Below are 27,856 nucleotides of genomic sequence, written 5' to 3' on the forward strand. Positions count from 1 at the left end.
GGATGATAATATTATTTCTGGACACACCCGTCGTTTCTGCACAGTTCTGACAAAGAGTTTATTTTAGCTGAAGCAGATAAATTTCTCTTAACTGACCAAAGACAATGACAAAACTGAAAAAGCACATGATCTAAACTTTACTGGTCGAAGACCCAGTGCAAACACTTAGTATTAATTCCTAAAAGGCAAAAGGGATGTAAGAGAGCAGAAAAATACCACAGACTTATTTAGGGCCTTTGAAGGTAAGACAGCTCCATGGCAAATAATATAATGGAGAACTGGGCCATCCATCATTAATACCACTGAAGATTGCAGGGCCCTGTTTGAAACACAATGTCCACAAATTTCTTTGACTAGTTGAGTATCACAAGCACATCAGATTCTGTCTCTATCTCTCTCTGCCCCTCCCCTGCTCTCACTGTGTCTCTCTCTCTCAAAAATAAAATAAAAACATAAAAAAAAAAACCTAAAAGAATCACAAGCACGTACATTTGTGAGATCACTACAGGGATAACTAAGCACAACCATGCATAAGACTACATCTAATTGAGACTGCTAATTTCAAGCCTGACTTGAAAACCAATTTCCAAATAAGCTAAGGAATAAACAAACAAAAAACTCAACCATAAAGTGTGCCCCAGGTCCCTTCAAAGAGACAGTCCCTGAGCCCCAAAGGATTCCTCTTCCAGAGTAGCTTAAATCTTTGCTCTCAGCAATAAAACAAAAACGACCAAAAGCCACAAAATCCAAGAAGGAGGGTGAAGAGCAATCAATGAAAAACAATGGCATTTCACTATCAAACAGTTCCCGAAATCTAAGTATATCAAATTTTGATTAGAGCCTTCTGTTCTTCATCTATAATTGGTGTTAAATGTTGAGTCAACATCAATTTTATTACCTTCTACTGAGAACAGACAACCATCAGGAAAATTAGGCTTTCAGAGTAAACAAATGCAAGAACATTACATTCTCAAGGACTCTGGAGAGGGCAAGGACACAGAAGACCAGAGGTAAAAAGGCAGACCAGCCATGAGCTAATTACACATCTTTACTATCTCACTCCCCAAAGACTCGCATATAAATGTGAGTAGTGTTAACATCTAACGTTTTCAAATTACCATAAAATGCTGGCCTGTTTAACTTGCATTCCAGCCACAGTCCCGTTGTTTCTGCCCTGGGCTGGATTCTAGAGCAGAAAAAGCTCTTTCCAAGCTAGCGGCTCTGTGGGGATCCCCTCCTCGGCTTTCATATGCAGTGAGTCTGGGCTGCCAACGGGCACCTCAAGTGAGCACTCGGAGGCTCCTAGGAGACACGCCCCCCCTCCCCCGCAAATGGCTTCAGTTCACGTGTATTTGCGCTAACACCACAGTGACCACTTGGAACGGAGGATGAGTTTCATTTTCCACCTTTCTTTCTAGGGCTGTGTATAGCTTACCTGACATTCTATTTCCTTTCCCATATAAAACTTAGTGTGGACTTAAGGAATTCTTTAAACAGGAAAGCAAGCTTCCAAAAAAAAAAAAAATCAGAGGAATGAAAACAAAACTAAGAGTGTTTATTCTTTAAAGGGAATTGCCAAACGGCACTTGATATTAATACAGAACTTCCTTGCCAAAGCTAGCTTGAACAGGCTCAATAGAGACTAATTCCTTTAGATACCACTAATACAAAAATAAGTCTTAAGATTTCATTGGAAGATGATTTATGTAAACAACGAGGAGGGCTTATAATTTATTCTATAATGTTACATCCAAGTTCCAGTTCAAAATTCTGGATTTCAATTTGGAGATAGTTCTTCATATTTTCAAAGAGTTTTTTTATTTGAGATGAGAGAAGTCAAAAAGAACATTCTTCAATCTATAATGTAGAAGGTATATTAACGTAAGAACCCTAGTTCTTCCTTCTTGCGCAATGCCTCCAAGTGCTTGGAGGAAACACCATGCCTTGTTCTATACCCGTTCTTCATTATCAGAGTAGAGTGTTCCAGCAAACATGGGCAACATTCAGTCAGCTATGTAGCTGCAAGAAGAGACGAAAGACGACACCTTACAATTACACAACCTCCTTCCTCTTCCGCTTATCCACCCATGAGTCAGCACAGAGAATTTGGTCTGTAGCTGGAGGCTGATCCCCACTACGCCACAGCTCATGCCCTGAACTGGGCCAAGAAGGCTAGGGGATGAAGGGATACAGTCCTGCTCAGGGAAAGGAGGGGGCCTATAACAAGTGAAATAGCAAGAGGAGGAGCCTTGTTTGGTTAGTTGTTTTTTGCCTGGGAGCACAGTATGTTCCCTTTGAATGCAGTTTTGATAAAACTTTCAGATAATACGCTACACTTTGAGCACATTATAAATATGATAGAGTGGAAATTATGATCTAAGACTGCAGTGGAATGCATTTTATGGTCACCACTTATTCAGCCCTGCTGATAATAGCCGGATGCACGGAGATTTTTATTGCTCTCCGACAGAGGCCACCAAAAGAGAATCTGAGCTAGAAGCAAAATGAAAACAAACAGTAGAAGCAAGAGCAGGCACCAAGGTTATCAAGAATTTTACAAAACCCTAGAAAACCATATATTTACACCAAAAGGAAGATAATGAAAAAGATCTTTCTCACCTTTTGAAAGTTCTCCTTCCACAAATCTTCTACAACTATGTATCCTCGTAAACCCCAGTCATATAATTTCTCCCCACTGACCTTGAAACAAAATATAAAAGATCCATTGTTATTCCATACATGACTGGTTAGAACCAGAATCTTCCATTTTCCTTTTTACTCTTTTCAAAAGAGCTGTATTTAAGCATATGACAAACCCAGAAGTCTTTGGACATACACATTAAAACTCTGCAACATAAGCAAATAAAACGAGTAAGAATTGTAGCATAAGAAGAAAACATAGTTTGGTTGTGCAGTTATTGTTTAAAATAATTTGCCATAAATTACAGGTGTCTAAGGACAAAAATGTAGGAGGTCAGCTGCTGGTATATGAAATTCCTGAAAGTGAGACACAGAAAGAAGGCTTCTGCCTATCTCATCTAGTGCATCATGGCCAACCAAGTCATATTGGCCCAGCTGAAAATCACTCATTCATTGTAGGGGCTGAGGTAAAAAATAGGTGAGCCCAATGAAGATGTTCGTAGTTCTTCCAGGTCGCCCAAAACAAAAGGCTTCAAGTTTCTTTTTTTTTAATTTTTTTTTTCAACGTTTATTTATTTTTGGGACAGAGAGAGATAGAGCATGAACGGGGGAGGGGCAGAGAGAGAGGGAGACACAGAATCGGAACCAGGCTCCAGGCTCCGAGCCATCAGCCCAGAGCCCGATGCGGGGCTCGAACTCACGGACCGCGAGATCGTGACCTGGCTGAAGTCGGACGCTCAACCGACTGCGCCACCCAGGCGCCCCAAGGCTTCAAGTTTCTATAGGGATTTTGCCTCTTGATCCAAGATCCCTTCTACAACATCCTGAGAGGTAGGTCCCAGGATCAGAAAATACTTTGGGGCCAAGGAACTCACTACTTAATATGATATTGTAATAGCATGGCACCACACTATCAGCATGGAGTTCGACGTGGGGTTTGAACTCATGAACTGTGAGATCATGACCTGGGCCGAAACCGAGAGTCAGACACTCAAATGACTGAGACACTCAGATGCCCCTAGTATTGAGTTTTCTTTTTTGTTTTTAAACGTTTTTATTTATTTTTGAGAGACAGAGAGAGACAGAGCATGAGCAGGGGAGGGGCAGAGAGAGAGGGAGACACAGAATCCGAAGCAGGCTCCAGGCTCTGAGCTGTCAGCACAGAGCCCGATGCAGGGCTCAAACCCACAAACCGTGAGATCATGACCTGAGCCTAAGTCAGAGGCTTAACCAACTGAGCCACCCAGGCGCCCCTAGTTTTGAGTTTTCTTTAAAAAAATGCTTCTAGTGGGGCACCTGGCTGGCTCAGTCAGTAGAGGGTATGACTCAACCTCAGGGTTGTGAGTTCGAGCCCTATGTGGGGTGTGGAGCCTACTTAAAAAATATGCTTCTAGGAATTTGCATTCATTGGTCCTATATATGACATATGATGTTGATTACTCTTCCACATGAAATTTCTTCTTCAAATTTCTGAAAGCAGTTATTATTCTCTTTCTAATTGTTATAATCATTGATCTACGTATAGCATTTTAGTTTACAAAGTACTTTCACATGAATTATCTCTATTCTAATAATAGCCCTGTACAGTAAATAGGCAAAGATTTTAAGGAAATATTCAGAGGCCAAGTGACTTGTCTAACTAAGGTCACAGTGTTAGTAAATCCAGTGGTTTTACTAGCTGGTTTCTTATAACTTAGAGTCTTCTAGTTCTTCTAATTGTTCTTAAAATATATGATACTCTCAGACCCATCGAGCATTTACCATGTATATAACACAATTCTTGGTGTTTTAAATTTCTGAGAGGAAAACAAGATTTGCCATTTAAAAAGGGTTTTATTACAGTACTTCCACCCAAATGCTACTGAACAAAAAACGTGAGCAATTAAGTGGCTGGTCCAAGGTCAGGGTATTCATACACAAACTTTGTGAAAGCGGAATTAAATGACATTAAAACAGTTACAGAAGATCTCTTTCAATCACTGGTGTCTCTTTTTGTTTTATTATAGCCAAATATATGTACAATTTACCATTTTAACCATTAAAAACCATCTCCATTATCCATTTCCAGAACTTTCTCATCACCTCAAACAGATCACTAATGTTTTATATCTAGTGAAAATAAAGTCAATGGTTTTGTTCTGGCTTACTCTAAGCACGAAATAAAAGACAAAACTCCTTCCCACTGACTTTAAAAATAAATTAGAATACAACTCATATTTTCATTCCACTATGTTGGCTGTGAATACAAAAGATCTTTTGCAACGTATGCTGTGGCACCTAAGATAAAAAAGGCCTCTACTCAGGGGGAAGCCACATATGCTTCTCAACCAGCAGCCAAGCCTACTGTCCAGACCCTATCCATTTACTGTTGAAACCACAAGAGACTGAGATGATGTATGATTGTTTTTGTGACACAGGGCAGGCAGACATAATTCACTGTTCCTGAGCTGGAGCTGAAGCAGGCAGAGGGATGTTAACTCTCTGCCTCCAGGACTGCTATAAACAATGTCAAGCCCATGCTGTAACGATCTTACTGGGGGCACTTGGTGGCGCAGGTCATGATCTCACAGTTCATGAGTTCAAGCCCTACATCGAGCTTGTTGCTGTCAGCACAGAGCCTGCTTTGGATCCTCTGTACCCCTCTCTCTGCCCCTCCCCGACGTGCACTCTCTCAAAAATAAAAACATTAAAAAAAAGAGAGACCTTATTGGCATCTGCTCCTAAAGCCACCAATTTCTCATAGCCGGAGGCACTGGCCTCCCACCTACAACTGCAGCACAATCCAGGAATCCAGACTCAGTCCTGTCATGAAGACTACTCCAGGACCTCAACATCAGATCAGTCTGGCTCAGAGCCCCGAGAGCCCAAATGTAATGACTGTACTGCTGCTCCTCCTGGGACTAAGTCTCCACGTGATAGGGCACCTCTAGCAATTGGGTTCCCGTCTCCATATGCTGTCGAGGAGTTGAAAACCTACAGCCTGTCTTGTTCTTTCCAGTTTTCCAAGAGACTCTATGTCTACAGTTCCACTAAGTCCAGACACTACCACCCTGAGGAAGTCCAGTCTACATCGGTGGTTCTCAAACATCTCGGACATTCAAATCCCCTGGAGGGCTTGCTAAGACACAGGTGGCTGGCCCTAACACTCAGAGTGTCTGAGTCAGTTTGTCAGGGTTGGGGCCAAGAATGTACATTTCTTTTTTTTTTTTTAAGTTTATTTTGGAGAGAGAGAGAGAGAGCAAGTGTGGAAGGTGCAGAGAGAGAGAGAGACCGAGGATCCGAAGCAGGCACCATGCTGATAGCACAGAGCCCGATGCAGGGCCTGAACTCACAAACCATGAGATCATGACCTGACCCAAAGATGGACGTTTAACCGACTGGGCCACCCAGGTGCCCCGGGAATGTGTATTTCTAATGAGCCAGGTGATCCTGATGCTGATGGTCTAGGAATCACACTTTGCGAGTGGCTAGTCTAGCTGTTATAGACTGAATTGTGTCCCTGAAAATTCATGCTGAAGTCCTAACCCACAATGTGACTGTATGTGGAGACAGGGCCTGTAATTAAGGTTAAATGAGGTAATAAGAGTAGGGCTCTAATCCAATATGAATGGTGTTATTATAAGACACATTATAAGACACACTGTGAAATGGTGGCCATCTGCAAGCCAAGGAGAGAGGATCTAGGAGAAGCCAATCCTACCAACACCTTGATGTTGGACTTCTAGCCTCCAGAACAGTGAGAAAATAAATTTCTGTTGTTCAAGCCCCTCAGTCTATGGTATGTTGTTACGGGACCTTGAGAAGACTAAAAAGTAGCTTTACCCATCTCGCCTGCCACTCTGTTCTCCTACTTGACAGGATGCCACCAAGCTGAGGCCTGAAGGGAAAGAAAGAAGCAGCCAACTGAGAGCCCCGGGAAGGGCACTCCCAGCAGAAGGGACTGCCTTGCTTGAAGCCTCCAGCAAGGCAAGGGAGGCTGGCACCAGGACCAGGAAGAGGATGCGGGGGGCCAGAGCACAGGCTTATGCCTGCAGCTCCAAGGAGGATAGGCTGTGACCAGACACATCCAAATGGAGAATGACCCATAACTATCAGCTTTGGAGTCTGAGTCTTTAGACTTCCATGTAACTATGCCAAGAAAAGTTATCCTCATTTTCTTTGACTAATATTCAAATGAGTGTGCATTCTCTGAACACTGACGTGATTGGAAGGAGGGCCAGAACTGAGGCATGTAGTGGAGAAAAACATTTAAATTGGTGGTAGTTCATCTATGTGTGCAAAGAAATTTTAGCCTACTGCTATAAAAGCTGCAAAATAAGAAAATTAAGCAATAAACCCAAACAGACATAAGCAAGAATAAAGCACACCCCAGCTTACTGGGCCTACTTACCTGGACAAACACGATGGCTTGTTGTGGATAATAAAGAGAGGCAGCTAATCCCATGAACCCAGGGGGATACACCAACTTCTTTATTTTTGAACCTATTAAATAAAAAGTTGTAGATACCATCAGATGAGTCATTATCCTTACCATCACAATTTGCCCTGGATATCTAACACTGAATATGACTTCTTTTCTTTGGTCCTACATTAACAGAGAATGTGCCCCAAAATGTCATATGCACTGGAGAGAACCACACATTTTCATAGCTCTACTGAGATATAATTCACACAACTCACCCATTTAAAGTGTATATTCAATGGCTTCTGATGTATTCACAGAGGTGTGCAGCCCATCACTACAATCAATTCTAGAATATTTTCATCACCCCCAAAATAAACCCCATATCCATTAGCAGTCACTCTCCATATTCCCCCATTATCCCCATCCCTAGGGAAGCACTAATGTACTTTCTGTCTCTACATGTTTGCTTACTCTGGACATTTCACAAAATGCAGCTATAATATGTGGTCCTCTGTGAATGGCTTCCATCATCTGCACAATGTTTTCAAGAAAACCACCGCTTCTAAGGAAGCAGAAACAAAGACTGATCTGAAAAGCAGCACACAGCACTTTGGTTTCTAAGGTTTATGTTCTTTTACAGTAAACTGGCTTCCTATTAAGTACCGAACACAAGTACTGCCTTCCTCTTCTTTCTAATGCTCCATGGAAGTAACAGTAAAAGAATAAAATACAGATAATAAATCCACAACAAAAAGGAAATGTGTGGAGGGGCCACTGGGAGATAAGAAGTGTCATCTAAAAAAAAAAAATTAAAAAAAAAAAGAAGTGTCATCTAATTTTCCAGAAATGGTGGGCGAACAGAAGCAAGAGGACACACGGCTGTGAAGGCGCTGCAGTGAAGGGAGCAGAGTGTCCCCTGCAGCCCAGACATGGCAGGTCCTGTGAAGGATGGAGAAGGCAGCCAAGCATCAAGATGCGGGGGTGGGGGGTCGGGAGAGATGCGGCAGGGAGATGGGGGGATTCCGGACGGACACAAAGGCGAGTCCTGTGCACAGCCTAGGTGACTCTCTCCTTCCTCGGTGCCATCTTAGTGCAAAAGTGCCGGTGGCCAGTCTAACCAGGCAGACTTTCACAAAGGTGGAGAAGTATCTCTAAAGGAATGCCACGAGTTTCTTGCTGAGAACCAAGATAGCTCGTGTGCGTGCACATGACAGTTTGTGCCCAAGAGTAGAGCCCTCCTCATGTGGGCCCTGGGAGGAGGCACCCTCCATAGAGAGGCAATTCCCTTCCAGCTCACCCTGAGGTAGAACTTGCTGGCCAGCAAGCCTCATCTATACACTAAAAGTTCTTGTTTTTATTTTTTACATTTTTAAAAATTTATTTTTGAGAGAGAGAACGAGCGAGCGAGCACAAGTTGGGGAGGGGCAGAGAGAGAGGAAGACACAGAATCCAAAGCAGGCTCCAGGCTCCAAGCTGTCAGCATAGAGCCCGATGTGGGGCTTGAACTCACAAACCGTGAGATCATGACCTGAGCTGAAGTTGGACACTGAACCAACTGAGCCACCCAGGTACCCCTACACTAAACGTTCTTAATAGCATTTCAATCACCTTGCTCTTAAACATGACTGTACAACCAAGGACCACCAGTCATTTGAGGAAAGCCTGCAACATAAAAGAGGAGATCAAGACAAGCAAGAAGGGGGAAAAAATGACCTGGTAGGAAACAAAAGAACTTAAAAACCAAGCTAAACGTGTTATTAAGTATCACTGAATGAATTTGATAAATTCAACAAGCTACTCCATTAAAAGAAAAAAGAGTTCTATGAAAAAGGAACATTCAGAGAACAAGAAAGAGGTACTTGGAAATGACAAAAGTAAAAAAAAAAATCAAAAGGAGTAAAATAAAATCATAAGATAATAAAAGAGATATTTAGGGTTGTTTAAACAGCTCCACTGCTAATTAATGAGTTCAGGGAGGAAAAAGAATAAGAGTAAAGAGAAACTAATTTTCAGACGTGCAAGGATTTGGAAAGTTTCCCTCCAACAAGGGCTTTTTTGAAAGTGACTTGACCACGTAGTTCAACAACATGGCAAAGAAAACCAAGGAGAAGATGACATGGAACCCAAAAAAAGGGGGTCAAATCCAAGAAAGCAGGAAGCCACGTCCCAAGACCACAGCTGTGTTGAGCTTCAGTCCAGACTGCAAGAGGATGTATGAGAGAGGTCTTCAACTACCTCCACTTTGACCTCAGTCTGCACTTGCCTTTTTTTTTAAGATTTTGCTTTAAAGTTATCTCTACACCCAACTTGGGGCTTGAACTACAACCCTGAGATTAAGAGTCACATGCTCTACCAATGGAGCCAGCCAGGTGACCCTTAGCCTGCACTTTCTAATTGATTAAATTCCTCTTTCCAGCTTATCTCTTAATTCAGGCAAAAGACTCTGAGCAAAGCATCCTCTGATGGGAATATGGAAGCTACCTCCTTAAGCAATACGGACCCCCCTGAGCCAGCAAGACCCCATGTGACTGACCGCAAGACACCACCTTGACCCTTACTGACTACCTGCACTTATCCACCGACCTTTGCTCCACATTTCCCTTACGTAAACCTGGAAGCATTTTCAGCATTTTGGAGACAGTCTCTGAGACACTAGTCTGCTATCTTTCCGGTGTCAGCCTCACTTAAATAAATTCCTTTGTTTCACCACCGCTCATCTCTCTGCCTATGGATTTTGTCAGTGGAGAGTAACTGAACCTGGTGTGTTTATGACCCCCTGAAGACAGGCACTCTTGCACCCTTGCGTCCCGGCTACGCGTAGAGCCCTGGGAAAAGGGGAACGGGCAGAATAGAAGCAGCATGCAGAACCGGGAGAAACCTGAGAATGAGGTTAAGAAAACTAGTGGAGAGTGAAACAGGAGAATTCTCTAGAAATGAACTTGGACCTAGAAAGTCTCTGCTGAGTGGCACAGGGTTTTTGACATGGGCCACGGATAGATGCAAGCACAATGTATGTTACTGACACTTATGCAGTAAGAATAACCTAAGTGTTGCTTATTGGTTTGAAACTTTAATTTTTTTTTACGTTTATTTATTACTGAGAGAGAGACACAGAGCATGAGCAGGGGAGGGACAGAGAGAGGGGGGAGACACAGAATCCAAAGCAGGCTCCAGGCTCTGAGCTGTCAGCACAGAGCCCCCAACGCGGGGCTCGAACTCACAAACTGCCAGATCGTAACCTGAGCTGAAGTTGGTTGCCCAACCAACTAAGCCACCCAGGCGCCCCTATTGGTTTGAAACTTTAAAAAGACATGTCTCCAAAGATGGAACTAGGGTCACAGGAGACAAATGTTATTAATATATACTCTTCTTGGATTGAAAGGACATAGTAACTCTAGAAGAGAAAATGCTGTTATATCCCTGGTGTCCCACCTGTAAGCTCGAAGCTTTAAGTTCCTGAGCAGCTCACACAAATGGGGACCAGGTGAAGGGCAGCAAACCCGACATCCAGCCATTTTTCGGTCATCTAGGGAAAACTGGCACGTGGCAGCTCTTGAACCTCTAGCTCCTGATGGGAACCCACAATGAGCTGAGGGCCCCAGAAGTTCATGAAGGAAGCACGATCCCCTGCCTCCGCCCTCGTCTCCGTGCCCAGAGCTCCCAGGAGGCCAGTGGTGTGGGCTGTAACTATCAGCACTGCCAGGGGAAAAGCAATGGCTGCCAAAGCCGAGGGTGCAGGGAGGAGCCACAGAAGGCAATGACAGTGGGCAATGACTGCCTGCCACCTGTGAATGGCCAGGCCAAGTCCACTTCCTCTGAATGATCAACCACTCACCTCTCTTCCTAGAGAGGTGCCTCTTGTCGCCGCCAGCCACGGCCATCCTCATCAGCTGAGGAGGACTACCTTAGCAGTTATGCTCAAGAAACCCTATGATATGACCCAGCAGTCCCTCTTCTGGGTATACACCTGAAGGAAATGAAATCAGGAGCCCAAAGAGGTATCTGGGCTCCCATGTTCACTGCAGCATTAGTCACAACAGCCAAGATGTGGAAACAATGTGTCAATGGAGGAGTAGGTAAAGAAACTGTGGTAACCATGTGAATGGAATATTATTCAGCTTTAAAAAAAGAGAACCTGTCATTTGCAACAACATGGATGAACCTGGATGACATTATGTGAAATAAACCAAAAAGAGAAAGAACAAAAACTGCATGATCTCACTGATATATGGAATCTTAAAATGTCAAATGCAGGGGCACCTGGGTGGCTCAGTTGGTTGAGCGTCCGACATCAGCTCAGGTCATGATCTCACAGTTTGTGAGCTCGAGCCCCACATGGGGCTTGCCGCTGTCAGCAAAAAGCCTGCTTCAGATCCTACGTTCCCCTCTCTCCTTGTCCCTCCCCGGTTCACACCCTCACTCTCAAAAATACATAAAACATTAAAAAAAATTTTTTTAAGTCAAATGCATCGAAGCAGACAGCAGAAGGGCGGTTACTAGGAGCAGAAAGGTGGAGGAAATGGGGAGATGTTGGTCACAGGGTACAAAGTTGCAGTTACGTAGAAAGAATAAGTCTAAAGAGTAATGTACAGCATAATGACTATAGTTAATAATATTGAACCTTGGAAATTAACTAACAGAGATTACAGGTGCTTTCATCTCAAGAAAAGGTAATTATGACAGAAGATATATTAATTAGCCTGAATGGAGTAATCATTTCACCATGTAAATTTATCAAAATGTCATGTTGTACACCTTGAACGTATATAATTTTTATTAAAAAATAAAATTTTTAAAGAGACAAAAAAAGAAAAGAAAAGAAAAGAAATCCCACCAGGAGGGCTCTTCTGGGCCCACCCTGCTGCTGCCAGAATAGGGGACCATCTACCCGAGGGGCCCCAAACCACCGACCATCCACTAAACATACCTACCATCCCGCTCATCTTACTGAGTGACCACCTGATGCTGCTCACGTCAGGCCCTTCTACCCCAGCACCCTGAGGAAAAGGCCCATTGTTGAGTACATGTGTGGGAATGTGTACGTGCACATGTACTTTTCTGAAAAAGAATTAGGGTGTTACATTATGTTAAACCTACTGAGCCCTCCCAGGAGAAGGAAAAGGAGAGAAGAACAAATAAACTAGCAAGCAAAAACAAAGGAATAGAACCTGCAGCAGTGGGTGCCCTTATGCTGCTGTTGTGCCCAGGAGAGTGTAGTCTGCAGTTCTCCTCGGGATGGTCATCCCAGTGGATGTGCAGGGGATAAACGCTAGGGAGCACAGCAACACGCCCGGCGGAGGAGGCTTTATTTAGGGCCATGCTCTAACCATGTGGGGGGCGGGGGGCTAATCTCACTTGATTCCACATTCCTGACTCCCTAACAGTAGCCAAGATTCCAGAACCCTGGCCTTGGGATCTTCATAATTTCCAAACACTGTCTAAATAAGACAGGAATGCTTTTTTGGACAGCTTTACAAAAAGGAGGGGAAAGAAGTTTGGGGGAAAAAAATTGGTTCAACTCTTTTTCAAGTCGATTAGTAAAAATGAACTCTAACTTTAGTTCTTACATATTCTGCACAAGATGGGAGCAAGGCATGGAAACTACAACAGGACTTCATTCCACAGGTTGTCTCTAGATTCTAAAATAACAATCTCGGCATGTACAGAAAAACTTTTTAAATGGTTCTTTTTTCTTTAAGTGAGCTCCATGTCCAGCGCAGACCCAACATGGGGCTTGAACTCAGGACCGTGAGATCAAGACCTGAGCTGAGATCAAGATTTGGACACTTAACCGACTGAGCCGCCCAGACACCCCCAGAATAGCTTTTTAAAATAGGAGGAATGGGTACCAAATCAGTCACTGTAGTTAATCTTTTATGAGGGTCTGATCATAGGGCTTATAAACTCTCTATTTTGGAAATTCTGTAAAGTCTGAATTTTATAGTCAGTGAAACTTCAGTAGTTTATAACACATTCATCTCATTATAGTGAAGTACCTCATCATCCTTTATTTCCTATAAATGTTTTGCAATCCAGCAGTATGGTGTAGTGATATATTTCAGTTGACATTCGTTAGCTTTTAAATGTTTTTAAAGTTTTAAAACTTTTTAAATTTTTTTTTCAACGTTTTTTTATTTATTTTTGGGACAGAGAGAGACAGAGCATGAACGGGGGAGGGGCAGAGAGAGAGGGAGACACAGAATCGGAAACAGGCTCCAGGCTCTGAGCCATCAGCCCAGAGCCCGACGCGGGGCTCGAACCCACGGACTGCGAGATCGTGACCTGGCTGAAGTCGGACGCTTAACCGACTGCGCCACCCAGGCGCCCCTAAAGTTTTAAAACTTTTAATAGCATCACTGATAACCAAAACTATGATACATCAAAAATTAACAAAATCACTGTTATATTTATACTGTGATTAATACCCATACCCAATAGTGAAATAAACAGAAACAGTTTCTCAGGTGTGACAGACTTCGGTTAACAAAAATTCACTCTTTGTGTAGCAAAGAAAGACAGTAATCTGATCAAGAAAATGTGCCTATAGGGGCGCCTGGGCGGCTCAGTCAGTTGAGCAGCTGACTTTGGCTCAGGTCATAATCTCACAGTTCGTGGGTTCCAGCCCCGGGTTGGGCTCTATGCTGACAGCTCAGAACCTGGAGCCTGCTTCCGATTCTGTGTCTCCCTCTCTCTCTGCCCCTCTCCTGCTCACATTCTCTCTCTCTCTCTCTCTCTCTCAAAATTAAACATTAAAAAAAATAAAAAGAATAAAAAGAAAATGTGCCTATAAAGGATAATGATATTCTTTTTTTAACCAAGAGTATATAATTTCTTCCATTTCATATTTTTATAATTTCCATATATGCTTAAAATCAAATATACTGGAGAAAATAACCATATCAATTATATATATATATATATATATATATATATATATATATATATATATATATTCAGGAACCAACTGAATTTTAAATTTACATATATATAATTTATATATATAATATATATATAATATATATATATTATATATATATATTTCAGCAACCAACTCATTATTCTGACAACTGGAAAATGAAAAGAAAGAACCAAATACCTCTTATCTATCCCTTATGAGCTGTTTAAAAAACACACACACACAAAATTGCACCTACCTCTAGCCAAAAGAAGTCCAAGAACGCCAGCAAAACCAATAACACCAAGTCTTGGAAAAAATCCAGGAGGTGCATTTTGGAGATATTCATAGCTGTCTACAATAGAATCAGACCAGGAAACAGTTCCATAAATTGCCCATTAAAAAACAAAAAAATCTTACATATAACTAGTATATATAGTATCAAATGCTTCTCAAATAATGTGTTCTTTGCTTTATTTTAATATGCTTTTTTTTTCAACACATTCTTTTTATGTGATATATAAACGTGATTTACTATTCACATGGCAAGTATTCAATTTTCAAACACTTCTGGTCTGATGACCTACTGACAATAAAGAAATGTCCAATTACCTTCATATCCCTGGATGTAACAGATTTGAATCAACTATTCACAAGGGAAGAAATACTAATACAGGGATTCCTTGTTGTCCAAACACAGAAACAGAATAGACTTGAACAGATCTGTCGCTATCTTGAAACTTTGCTTCAAGTTCTCTAAAAGTCAGGAACCAAACACATGAGACTCTCAGGGACTAATGTCTCCTTTGCTATGTGAATTCATTATCTGAACTCAAGTATAGAATACATTTGCACAATGAAGGAAACTTGTAGTGCAAGTATACGTGAGAAATAGTCAATGGTGATAGAAGAAACGAACACAAATAAATGCAATATGTGAGCCTGTGTGTCAGGCCTCAACACGCCTTATGGCTTCATTTGAAATGATGCTTCCTCTCCTGTCCACTGAGCCAGTCTCACCAAATAAGAGCCATCTGTATTCCTAACCTCCTCAGAAAAGCCTTTCCTATTATACTTATCAGACCACGCCTCTCTCTCTCCTCTGATATCCCATCATAGTTTTTCTCTGTACCATCATCATTTGGTACGTAATCCTACGGCACCTTGTGTTTAATTATTCAGGGGTGTGTTTTATGTCTCCTCAAGGAGAACGTATGCTCCTGAATGGTGGATCGCTTAGACTTCTATGTTATATTCCCTCAGTGCTAATAGTGGATGTTCATCCCAGAGATATTTACTAAAAGCATTGCTACGTGTTGATGGATACTGAATGAATTAGCAAATGGGTTTCAGAGAGGCTGTAACTTAAAAAGCCTTTATGTCTCTCTCTCAACCCCATCTAGAGCATTCCCTATCTGCTCCCAGTTTCCGGCACATGGAACACTGAGTCACTCCTCCAAGCCTTGATCATGCTGTGCCCTCTGTGTGGAATGCTACCCAAGTTCCACCTGCACATCTTGGTGTGGCTAACTCTATTCCAAGATTCATCTCAGAAATTCTTCCCTGACTCTTCCCATCCCTCCAATCTCTACCAAACTAGTCTCCTTCCTCTGCCCCTTCAACAGTGCTCTGTGACTGTCTCTGTATTTGTGCCAGTGGTGAGTAATTGAAGATATGTGCCTCAGTGGCTGTGACCACTGTCTTAATTGGCCGTGATCTTCAATGCCTGCTGTGATGGTGACTTAGTAAATGTACACGGAACTGAACTAACCAGAATACTTGGTAATTTTCTCCCCCCAAAAAGAGCAGATACATGCCAGTTTTCCATTTCCTAGGTTATTTGGGAAATGCAGTGATCATTTTAAATACTACTCTATGGCTTGTGCTATTTGCATGGATTCCTGTCTGGCCTTTTATTTATTTTGCCTTTAACCTAGTTTTCACTTTCCATCTTTTTGTCTGGGTCATCTGAAGCAATGTTCTACTCCCCCTCCCTTTTTTTTTTTTTTTTTTTTTTTTTATTGCCTACCAGCACGGAGTTTTCAATTTGAGATGTGCACACGGAGCAGTTGATAGAAGGGCACCCAGATGGCCTTGGTGAGCTTAGGTGAAGTGGGTAAATCACAAAGAAACGGAAAAGGAGATAAGCTAAGAGACTGCAGTGAAGCCACAGCCCAGCTTCTGGTAACATGTCTTGGCTGCGATTGCCGGGAAATGGACAGATCGCCTTGGCAGACGACAACACAACTCATAATGGAATGTTTCTTCTGAAGAGCTTTTGTAGTAACCAGTCCAAGAGAAGGAAAACAAGACTTACACTGCCAATAATGCCTACTGCTATGAGTCACTGGGAAGTGACAGGTAACAATGGAAAGATCTCCTCAATCACAGGAGTTCTTTAGTTTCTTCAGATTAAAAATGAAGATAAGAAAAGCACACAACTGTTAGGGTTATGAGGATTATACATTAATATTTTAAAGCACTTAGACTAGTTCCTGGCATGTAATAAAAACTAAATAAGTGTTTATAAAATTAATAAAATTAAGATGCCACTCATACATGATATTATTCATGGATGTTAGTAATCACATATCAGCACATCAACACTCTACAATGATCCTCTCAAGGAAATAAACCATATTCGTGCTTGTTTTATTCAGTCATAGAAACAAACACTTGTAAAAACATGAGTTTTTCTTTGCTGAGATGTCCAGTAAGGAGAATGAAATAAGATCAATGTCTATTAATTCACTGGTTTCTGATGGACACTAGTCAGAATATAGACTATGAACCTAGTTTATAAGTGTATGGCATAAGCTGATGTGAAAAACAATCAAGGACAATAAAAACCCAATGAAAAAATATAAGAACACTACTTATGCAATAAGGCCTTCCCTAGGCACACCAGTCTAGTTCCTTCTTGCCTCTAAAGTTCTGTAACATGTATTAACAGCCATACACATGAGCTAACCTGATTCTGAAAACCTACTGATGAGTCAGTGTGGGTTAGTGTGAGTTAGGGCATTGCACTTGGAAACAGATGTAAAGAAAAAGTAAAATCCAGTGTATCTGAACTTGTTAGCCCAACGATCCTTGAAGAGATCCTGAAGAGACTTCCCAAATGTTTACGGGACACTAGTTCTCCGAAATCTGATGAAAACAATAGATCTTCTTTCCAGAAAAATCCACATAGCTCTAATATTCTGCATACAACTTTAAGGAATTCCAGATCTCTTGGAGCCCATCCATGGGATCCCAGTTAAAAAGTCCAATGTTAATGAAGAAACTGATTATGCCTAATTAAAAATCAACTTACCTAACCCCCGCTGAACCAAGCTCTGCATCTTGGGTTTAGTTTGTGAGTACATTTCCTAAAGAGGTGAAAAGAAAATGAGTGAGAAGGATATGCTGATTACAGAGAAGCAACAAATATAATCATCTTTACTGAATAAATTCTCATGTTAATAACACTTTTTTTTTTAAAGAGAAGCTTTCTTTTAAAAAAAAGGTTATTTATTTATTTTGAGAGAGAAAGAGAGAGAGCAAGCATAAGTAGGGGAGGAACAGAGAAAGAGGGTGAGAAAGAGAATCCCAAGCAGACTCTGCACTGTCAACATAGAGCCTGATGTGGGGCTTGAACTTACAAACTGCAAGATCATGACCTGAGCTGAAATCAAGAGTCAGATACTTATCTGACTGAGCCACCCTGCTGCCCCAATAACACTTTTTGAACAAAGGGATATAGTGTCCATCTGGGTATTTTTATGTTCTTTTTTTCTTTTGTAATTTCCCCTTCACCACAAATTGTTCAGAACAGTTTATTATTACCACAGGAAGGAGATTTCACGTAGAGTGATTTCAACAAACCCAGCCTTTTTATTCTTCTATTACATTCTGAGAGAACAGGCAAAAATCAATCCCCTTGATAATTAAAGTGGCAATTTTTTCCTGTGAGATTAAATTTGTCTTTCATATTAAGTCCATTTCCTGATATGCTATGATTTTAGAGTCTGTATGTGAAAACTGCCCATCTGGAGCAGGAATGACCAGTTTGAACAGGACAAGGGAATCTGTATCCATGTTTTGAGAGACACCCCAATCCTGGAGTAAATGAAGTATTAACATTCTCTTAATAACAATGACAACAACAACAACAACAACAACAACAACATGGCTTTGTACATGAACATCATATATCCTAAAGAAAACAAGGGACTACCTAGAAGGTACCCCACCTTTAAGAAGTCTACAATAAAGACAGGAAAAGAGACACAGGGGTATCAGAAGGTATCAGAACCAGCTGCCACCTGGAAAAGGATTTGCTTTATTTAATTTGGTCCAAGTCAGAACAAGTTAACCTAATACTATTAAATGCCCTTAAACAGCAAGTGATGAACCACTGAATTCTACTCCTGAAACCAATATTGCACTGTATGTTAACTAGCTGGAATTTAAATAAACATTTGAAGAAAAATAAATAAAATATACTTACAGATTAGTAGGAAAATTAACAAAAAACAATAAATACTGAATTCAGAGGAGGACATAAAGAACATGAAAAAGTTGAATACTGCTTCATTAAAATCAATTATTGGTATTTTATGCCCATAAAAAGAAAGAACAGCTATAGATACATATCCAGAGTGATGACCTATTTCTTTTGTTCACATAATCTTTTCACCATTAAGGAAAATTAAATTCGTTCTTAAATAAAGGGACTAGAAATTGTTGGACTGAAAAAGGAGCCAGGAATTAGAAATATATTTATTGAATAAGGCTTCATTCTGCATAAAAATAAAGCTACTGTAATCACAAAACAGTCTTTTTATATAGAAGTCATGCAAACAAACATGTTGATAACTATTCTATCATCTAGAGAGGTATTTTGCTGCACTGAGCATCATGCACAGGTGAAAAAGTAAAAAACAAAAGGCAATCTTAAGTTGAAAGGTTAAGAGACAAAGTACTTTTATAACCAAAAAAAAAAAAAAAGAGCATGAAATAAGAGTAGTCGTGTGGGGCGCCTGGGTGGCTCAGTCAGTTGAGCGTCCAAATCGGCTCAGGTCATGATCTCACTCACAGTGTGAGTTCAAGCCCCGCATTGGGCTCTGTGCTGACAGCTCAGAGCCTGGAGCCTGCTTCGGATTCTGTGTCTCCCTCTTTCCCTGCCTCTCCCCTGTTCACGTTCTGTCTCTTCCTCTCTCTCTCTCTCTCTCTCTCTCTGTCAAAAATAAACCTTAAAAAAAAAGCTTTAAAAAAAGAGTAGTCATGTCTACATGATACAAAAATATTTGCACAAATTTGCTGACCTTATCTTAACCAGATGGTTTAAAAATCTTCTAGAACAAGAGAATAAAGTCCAAGCTTTTTACAACATGTTATGTAAAAGTCTTCAGATATTCATAACTCAATAATATGGTTATGATACTTAAGTATACTGGCTTAATTTATATTGGTGATAGAGTCTATGCTTACTATTTTCTTCTAAATTGGTGAAAAGAATTCAGCACTGGCACAGACAGTGGAATTACAAATTTTAAAACACGTTCTAGATGAAACTTCAGTTTGTAAATCTCAAGCAAAGTAAACCTAGACCATGTCACACACATCTAACACACTTTTTACTAATCTATTATCATTTTGAAATCCAGATCACACATGACAAATACTTTAAGTATCAAAGCCCACAAAAGTGTTCTGTAGAGTGTAAACTTCCATTTCAGATGTTAAAAACTGCAAAAGTGCTTCCACGAACATAATAACAAGGGCCTGATCTAAAACCTGAGCAGTGACGGAAGCCAATCTGCATATGTAGCTCTTCGGTGGCTGGGGCAAACAGTTCAGTACTCAAATATGTAGTCCCACACATTTTTGGTTACCTACCCTCTGATTATAGCATTCAAGATGCTGTGTAACCATTCCTGTTAAAATGGTACTCATTTGTAGAATCTCGAGGGGGAGAAAAACTTTCAATTAGCAATAATCGCGCCTCGGATAAACCTCATTGGCTACGATACTGCCACTGCGCAAAGCTAAAACTTTCTAATTCTGATATAAATGTTGACACTATATCCTTTTCCTTCTACTCGAGTTCCAGCCCCAAATCTCCCTCTGGGAGACAATGATGTTTTCATAGCTGCGACCAAGAAGATAGTTACCAGCCCACTCTCTAGCCAAGGTGCTACACCCTGCCCGGTAGGAGGGAAATCCTCTCTGCAGTTATGGCAACAGCTGCCACCAGGAAGCTAGGGCTCTCTGTCCCCCTCAGAGATGGCACTGGTGAACGCTGTCAGTGAGGCATCCTAAGTTAGAGTCCTCTATTGTGCCTTTTTCCAAAAACACACACACAATATAGAGATTTCACTACTGACTCTAAACAATAAAGCATCACTCCACTTTCAGAACAGCTGTACCTGACACCAACTTGTGTATGGCTCGCAATAATGTCGGATATGTGAGATGCTTTCTTCAAGCTGGCTCCTTGGCTCATCCACATATTTAGATGGACTCTCGGGAACGGAGTAGAGTGAAAGCTGCATATATTAAAAAACAAAACAAATAGAAACAAAAAGGTATATACAGCCATGAGAGAATGTAATCAGTTGGCAAATCGGTAACCATCATATTCCTTTTTTTCTTTTTAAAAAATTTTTTCTTAAGTTTATTTATTTATTTTGAGAGAGAGAGAGAGAGAGAATGAGCACAAGCGGGGTAGAAGCAGAGGAGAGACAGACAATCTCAAGCAGACTCTTCACTGTCAGCACAGAACCCAACGTGGGGCTTGAACCCACAAACCTTGAGATCATGACCTGAGCTGAAATCAAGTCAGACACTTAACCAAATGAGCCACCCAGGTGCCCTGGTAAACATCATGTTTCTTCTAATAATTCACAGACTGCAGTGGCTCTAAGGGTTACATGCGCCCTGAAACTTCCTTCAGAGGATCTTCGCACTTATGAGTAAGGACAAGGCCAAGAAGACAGGACTATGAGGTATCCCTACCTTCCTCCCATTCTAGCGGTGGCAGACAAAGCAACCCCCTTCATCCATTTTACATAGTGGCATTTGGGATTTCACCTTAGGTTCAGTTTGGAAAAACAATTCTATTACTCTAACGTGGGGGGTGTGCTTAAAAATTGAGTTCAAGTGATCAGTCTGGTGCTAATCTAAGCAGGACAGTAAGTTTCTTCTCCACCCAGAAAAGAAACTGTACACAGTCATTAATGGTTGCCTTCTTCACCCTCAAAAAATGCCAGTGTTGCCAATGTCCCAAGGTCTGAGAAGAAGAGTGTAAAGGGCAAAAGATAAACTAATTAGCTTTAGGTAAACCCATTCAAGTAACCTGGCCCAAGATTAGAGGTATATCTTTATGTGACTATACACTAAGTCAACAGAAACCAAATACCCAAAATAATCAGTGGGAAGTAAAGACAAAAAAGAATATAAACAATGGAGAGAAGATTTCTTGTTTTATTTATCTAATATTTATTAAGCATTTATTTATGAGCCACTAATCTGGCCAAGAAGAAGAATGAACCCAGGTCTTTAATTTGTTAGAAAAGGAAAAATGCAAATGTTTTCTTGGCTTGCAAAGCAGTCTAGGATGAGGCAGATCACTTAGAGCCGAGTTGTGCTTACAATCTACTGGGACATAGCAGATTCCCCACACACACAAAAAAAATTAGGCAATATTCTTTAATTATGCCCTTAGCTAAGTACCATGAATTAAAGTTTATTTTTTGAAAAAGCTATACTTTAGTAGCTTCCCATGAAGAAAAGCTGTCAGGAAATATATTTCCTCCTTTTACATGTCCTCTGAACTGTCATATCTCCTGACAGACCATTTGCATACTTCCTATGGTAACTAAAGCAGATGTTCAAAATATATCACAACACGAATGGCATGTTACCTCATTAACCTTCACGGAAGTTTTGTGAGGTGAATCCTTTCTAGGTGATGCATAGACTTTGAAGGTGAGCAGACTCAGGCTGGCTGGCCCCACAGACCTCTGAATTACCTGAAACACAGAAGCAGTCTTAAGCCTTCTATCAATGCAACAAACTGAATGTGCATAACATGAGCATTTTTGTAAACTCAGCAACTTCTGCCCCTGGAAGGCTTATTGAGCTTTATGAGAAATAGACGTATTCCTGAAGTTTGATGGAAGTCAGAAACTAAAAATGTATACTCATGGACTTCAAATTTTAGCTCACCTTTACCTTAATTTCCAAGACAGTAGTTCCTAAGTTTTTCTACTTAGCCTGTCAAGTAAAATAAAAGACACACACACACACACACACACACACACACACACACACACGTGTGCACTTTAAAAAATAATAGAGAGGGGCGCCTGGGTAGCTTAGCCAATTAAGTGTCCGACTTCAGCTCAGGTCATGGCTCACGGTTTGTGGGTTCAAGCCCCACATCGGGCTCTGTGCTGACAGCTTGGAGCCTGGAGCCTGCTTTGGATTCTGTGTCCCCCTCTCTCTCTGCCCCTCCCCCCCCTCAAAAAAAAAAAAAAGAAACATAAAACATAAAAAAAATAACAGAGAAATGCTATGGAATGAATTTAAAATTATAAAATAGTCTCTCTATTTCTCTCACATACACGTACCCTCCACCAACAACAATGGAAGAGGTTTCTAGATTTCTTTATTTGAGAGACAGACAGACAGAGAGAGAGAGAGAGAGAGAGAGAGAAAGAGAGTGAGCTGGGGGAGAGGGGCAGAGGGAGAGAGACAGAATCCCAAGCAGGTTGCATGCTCTGCATACAGCCAGACGTGGGGCTCCATCCCATGACCCTAGGGTCATGGCCTGAACTGAAATTAAGAGTTGGACACTCAACTGAGTGAGACACCCAGGCGTCCGAACAATGGAAGAGGTTTCTAATGATCTTACCTAGTGATTCATTGAGCACAGCAAAGATTATTTCTGTAATTCTAATAAGTAAACTTTGACAAGCTTTCCGTTTCCATTCCCATTCAGATTCTCCCCTGATCTCAGTTCCCCAACTCAGTATCTTTTTGCACCTTGCTCTCCCTCACTGGGTCACTCACACCCGGGGCTTCAACGTGAAGCCAGTGACTCCCAGATTTGCAGTCCCAGCCCAGAGCTCCTTCCTGAGCTCCCAACCAGTTTATCCGATTATTCCTGGACATTTCTACTTTTTCACAAGCAGGTCCAAAATGGACTCGTCAGGATCTTGTCTGTGTCTCCAACTCCACACTTGGCCTGACGGATGTCTGCTATGGAATGAAGTCAGAAGGCTTTTTTCCCCCAGTAATAAACCCCTACATTTACACAGCACTTGACTATCTAGCATCTTTACCCCAGACTTGCCCCCTTCTTCTCCTACTTCCTCTCAGGCATGGTGTCACCACCAAACCCGACCACCCGATTGGAAACTATGAGGTCATCTTCACTACCACCAGCCCATACAATTGGTGATTAAGTCCTGTTCATTCTGACTATTAAATGATCTCAATTCACTCTCTCCACTTTATCCCCTCCGGTACAATCTTCCCTTGGGCCCTCATTTTTTTTCTTGGATGGTTTTAGCTGCATTCTAACTACTCACCTAGCCCTCTGACGACTCAAACCACTACAATACACAAGGATGATCTTTGTAAACTACAAACTGATCATCTTCCACTCTTATTTGAGATCCTTTGTTATTTATTATCTAGGACTTCTATGGGGCCAAACCAGGCCCATTATGATCCGATCCTAACAACCTTCTGTCACTTCATCTCTCTGCCACTCTGCCTTCTCCCGCAGCATACAAACTCCCTAGATTTCTCCCATGGTGTTGCCCAGCTTCCTGGGTTTAAACACGCTGGTTGCTCTACCTGGAATGTCTTATATTTGCTTTGTCTTTCTGCACAACTGCCTAACAGCAGGGAGATACATAGCTTTTTTTCCTTTCTTTTCCCCTTATTTATCCATTTATTTATGTCTACCAAGTTCTCCCTACTAGATTAGAAGCCCTTTCACTGTGGTGCTGTGTCTTACTCTGTCTCCCTAGTGCCCGTGACTGTGCCTAGGACATAAGAAATGCTCAGTAACTGTTTACTGCCTGCATGAAAAGATGGAAGAGAGGTGGGAAAAAAAAGAGTGATTGACTTGTTCTCACTACATAGGCATGATTTAGCCACATGGAAATCATATTACTGAGATTTGCAGTGCCTGCAATGTGAAAGACTAGGCTATTCCATAATATTCACAAAACATATGATGCTAAAAAAATAACAAAAATGTCTGTTGAAATGTATGCCTGGAGTTATACACAAAAAGGGAAATTCTCATATTTCAGAAGCAAATAAAGAGCTAAGCGCTATTGAAAAGAGTGACTATGGGGCGACTGAGTGGCTCAGTTGGTCGAGCACCCTACTCTTGATTTCAGCTGAGGTCATGATCCCAGGGTGGTGGGATCAAGCCCTGTGTCCGTGCTGAGTGTGGGGCCTGCTTGAGATTCATTCTCTGTCTCTCTCTCTCCCCCTCTGCCCCCTCCCCTGCTCGCACTCTCACTCTCTCCAAAATGAAATTTTAAAAAAATAATAAAAAAAGAATGGTTATGACTTTAACTGGTTTAAAAATAGTTAACATACCCTGAAGTAGTTAAGTATTCACCTTGAAAGGGCTTGATTTCAAGGCAATATTGCCACAAATTTCTTTTGCTTCCAGGGTAAAAGTCAGTGTGGTTGCTCCTGGCACCCCAGGAGAGTGCCTATTAGGCTGCTGATATCTGGAGGTGCCAACTCAGTGCTCTCTGCCCCCTGGGTCTGACAATGCTACTTTGAACTGGGGACTTTCCACTGAGCCAGCCAGCCCCACCCCGGACTTTGATTCCCTTCCTATCGGCAAGAGCTGGTGCCTCGCCCTTTCCCACTGCCCATCCAGCACTGGGGCCTCCAAGCATTTGGGGTTCATACTGTCCTCTACCTTCATCTTTGTTTGATGTAATGCCTCACGTTGACCTTTTTAATTCTAAATTCCAGCTTTCAGTCCTTAATCCTGTCTACCTCTCACATATTTCATTTTTCACCCCATGGCCTTCTGTTGTTTTAATTCAGGTCTCTACCTTTACGTTCTTAGTGATTATTATCACTCCCTTTCATCTTTTCAATCTCATCGTGTTTACTTTTTAACATTTTATTGGACTCTTGATTACTCTGACTTTATTTTTCTCTCTCATCCACTTTTCTAGTTTTAATATTAAGCAAAAACTGGCTCTTTATTGCTCAAGTTGCTTTCTTCCCCTTCTCCCATCAGTCTTCCGCCCCCTCCATAACCACCTTCACTCCCACCCATCCCACAGCAAGAACTGTGGACACAAGGGTGGAGCAACCAAGCAAGGCCCCTCCAGGAGCTGCTCTTTCAGTTTCCCCGAGGGTCTCAACAAATAAAACAAAGAAAAAACAAACCTCACCCCAGGAGACTTGGGAGATCTACAGATTAACACTCCCTAGGGCCACAATTCTCTTAGCAGAGAGCACATAATTTACTTCAGGGTTTCTCAATCTCAGCATTATTAACACTGGGGGCTAGATCATTCTTTGATGTGAGGGCTGTCCTGTGCACTATGGACTTCTCAACATCCCTGGCCTTTACCTACTGGATGCCAATAGCACCCCTCCCGGTCATGACTCAAAAATGTCTCCAGACACTGCGAGAGACACCTGGGGGGCATCCCACCTCGCACCCCCCACCACCACATTGAGAAGCACTGGTTTGCTGGAACAAATATTATTTTCTGACATCTCTAACCATCCAGACTTCAAGAAAATCCGTGTGTTAAAAATCCAGGGCCTTGGGGGCACCTGGGTGGCTCAGTCAGTTAAGCGTCTGACTTCGGCTCAGGTCATGATCTCACGGTTTGTGGGTTCAAGCCTCCGTCGGGCTCTGTGCTGTCAGCTCAGAGCCTGGAGCCTGCTTCGGATTTCTGTGTCTCCCTCTCTCTGCCCCTCCCCCACTCACACTCTCTCAAAAATAAACAAACATTAAAAAAACATTTTTTTTTAAGCCAAGGCCTCAGATATAATACACAGTGATAGATATCAGAATAGTGTTGCCTGGGAGGCGAAGCATGGGGAGGGGATGGACTTACTGAGAAGGGGTACAAAGGAACATTCTGGGATGACAGAAATGATCCATACCTTGACTGGGGTTTGGGTCACAAAAGGTATATATACATTTGTTAAAACTCAAATTACTGTAAGATCCGTACAACTTAACATCTGTGCATCTCACTATATGTAAACTGTATCTCAAAAAACCCACGTGCACCCAAACCGCACCACGTTTGTGCCAAAATGAGTGGGAACTGTGGGCCAAGGGCGATTCCTAAGGAAATCTGACCATGTTAAGGAACCAGGTGCTAGTGACCTTTGTGACACAAACCCACCTAGGGAGCCTTGATAACAGGTGCACAGGCAGATGAGCCTGATGCTCCTGTTAGTGAGAGACTACCCCATCTTGCCTTGTCCAGACCAGATGTTATCACAAATGGGAATTCTGGAGGGGGGGCTGCCAGGTGGCTATCATAACTTGTTAGAGCTCATATTGACTATTCAGGCCAACCCATTTGATGTAAGAATTTGAGAAGGGAAAGGCTGTTTCAGTGGGCAGAGATCACTCCAGGAAAGTATAAGAGCGAAAGAGGAGTCAAAGAAGAATCTTCTGTTCCCCAAGGGAGAAAAAGAACACTAATCTGGAAGTTAGGTGTCTTGAAGAAAGGTGCAATCAACTTCCAAGGTCTGGGTCATAATCACTAAAGCTCTGACTTTATCACCTTCTCTCCCACAGACACTACTGTTGGGTTGCCTCGTGTGAGACAGGAACACAAACGTATTCTCTCTCCATGACGGGTCTGGACCCATTATGGTACAACCAGACTGAAAATACCTCCTGAGAAGTGAGATCTTCCATGGATCTTTTCTGACGAGGAGCTGGAACCTCTAGGCTGTGCCTACACCTGGCCTAAGCACCACTGTCCCAAGTGAGAGTCCTCGAGAATTTTGTTTGCAAGGTTCACTCTCTACTCAGGGCAGATAGCTTAGCTCAGAAAATGGGTACATATGCCCCTTCCAAGAGATCAGACATGCTCTAACTCAGATTAGATGACTTTGGCTTGATAGACTGAAGTCAAGCCCACTCTGTTAAGAGTGCTTCTTCAATGAGTACTAAGCTAGAGCTACAGACTCACTAGATGCAATAGCTTCACTGCTTTAGATCCAACCTATCCTGTTAGATGGGGGTCTCAAAGTAAGGACTGCAATGTGTTGGCTTGTCTGAGGTTCTGAATACAGCTGTAAGAGACCCTCAGTCTTAGAGAAAACTAAAATTTGACTCAGATAAAGGTGAGCTAGTGACCCCTAGCTTTGCAAACATCAGGGGGGTTTGGAGTTCCCCGGCTCGTGCGGCTAAACCTTCTGATTCTATTCCCCAGCAAGATATCTTTTTTAATTTTTAATTAATTAATTAATTAATTTATTTATTTATTTATTTATGTTTAAAGTTTATTTATTTATTTTGAGAGAGGGAGAGCACATGAGGTAGGGAAAGGGAGAGGGGGTAGGGAGAGAATCCCAAGCAGGCTCCGCACTGTCAGCACAAAGCCCCGATGGAGGACTCAAACCCACAAACTGCCTACTGTCAAGAGTCGGACACTGAGCCACCCAGGTGCCCCTCCCCAGCAAGAGACCTTAAACTCTCCCTCATTAAGGTATATTCTCCAACTTAGACATTTGCATTGTCTTTCAACATTTGGTTTTCCATAGCCCAGAGAGGGTTACTCATCAATGTAAACTGACCACTAGGATTGGCAGTTGGTTGGATGGGGCCCTAACAAAGAAGTGTTGTAAATGGGGTAAGGCCACCATTGCCTTACAGCCTTTCTGCTTCTTACTCTTTC

The 27,856-nt window shown here is 41.9% G+C and overlaps 1 protein-coding gene and 1 pseudogene across 1 annotated transcript in view; both read right to left on the reverse strand.

The window, feature by feature from the left end:
• Positions 1–27,856, reverse strand: part of APOO (apolipoprotein O) — a 57,670-nt gene that overhangs the window by 13,370 nt on the left and 16,444 nt on the right. The window contains exons 2-7 of the mRNA XM_040468717.1: positions 21,851–21,958; positions 20,354–20,473; positions 17,257–17,311; positions 14,200–14,295; positions 7,031–7,122; positions 2,620–2,700 (exon numbers count right to left, since the gene is read on the reverse strand). Of these exons, the coding sequence (XP_040324651.1) occupies positions 2,620–2,700; positions 7,031–7,122; positions 14,200–14,295; positions 17,257–17,311; positions 20,354–20,473; positions 21,851–21,958 (552 nt within the window). The remainder of the gene's footprint in view (positions 1–2,619; positions 2,701–7,030; positions 7,123–14,199; positions 14,296–17,256; positions 17,312–20,353; positions 20,474–21,850; positions 21,959–27,856) is intronic.
• On the reverse strand, positions 19,826–19,974 carry LOC121026181 (uncharacterized; annotated as a pseudogene).

The sequence above is a fragment of the Herpailurus yagouaroundi genome, unplaced genomic scaffold (genome assembly GCF_014898765.1).
Source record: "Herpailurus yagouaroundi ecotype Mexico unplaced genomic scaffold, PumYag 67793, whole genome shotgun sequence".
NCBI classification, from domain to species: Eukaryota; Metazoa; Chordata; class Mammalia; order Carnivora; family Felidae; genus Herpailurus; species Herpailurus yagouaroundi.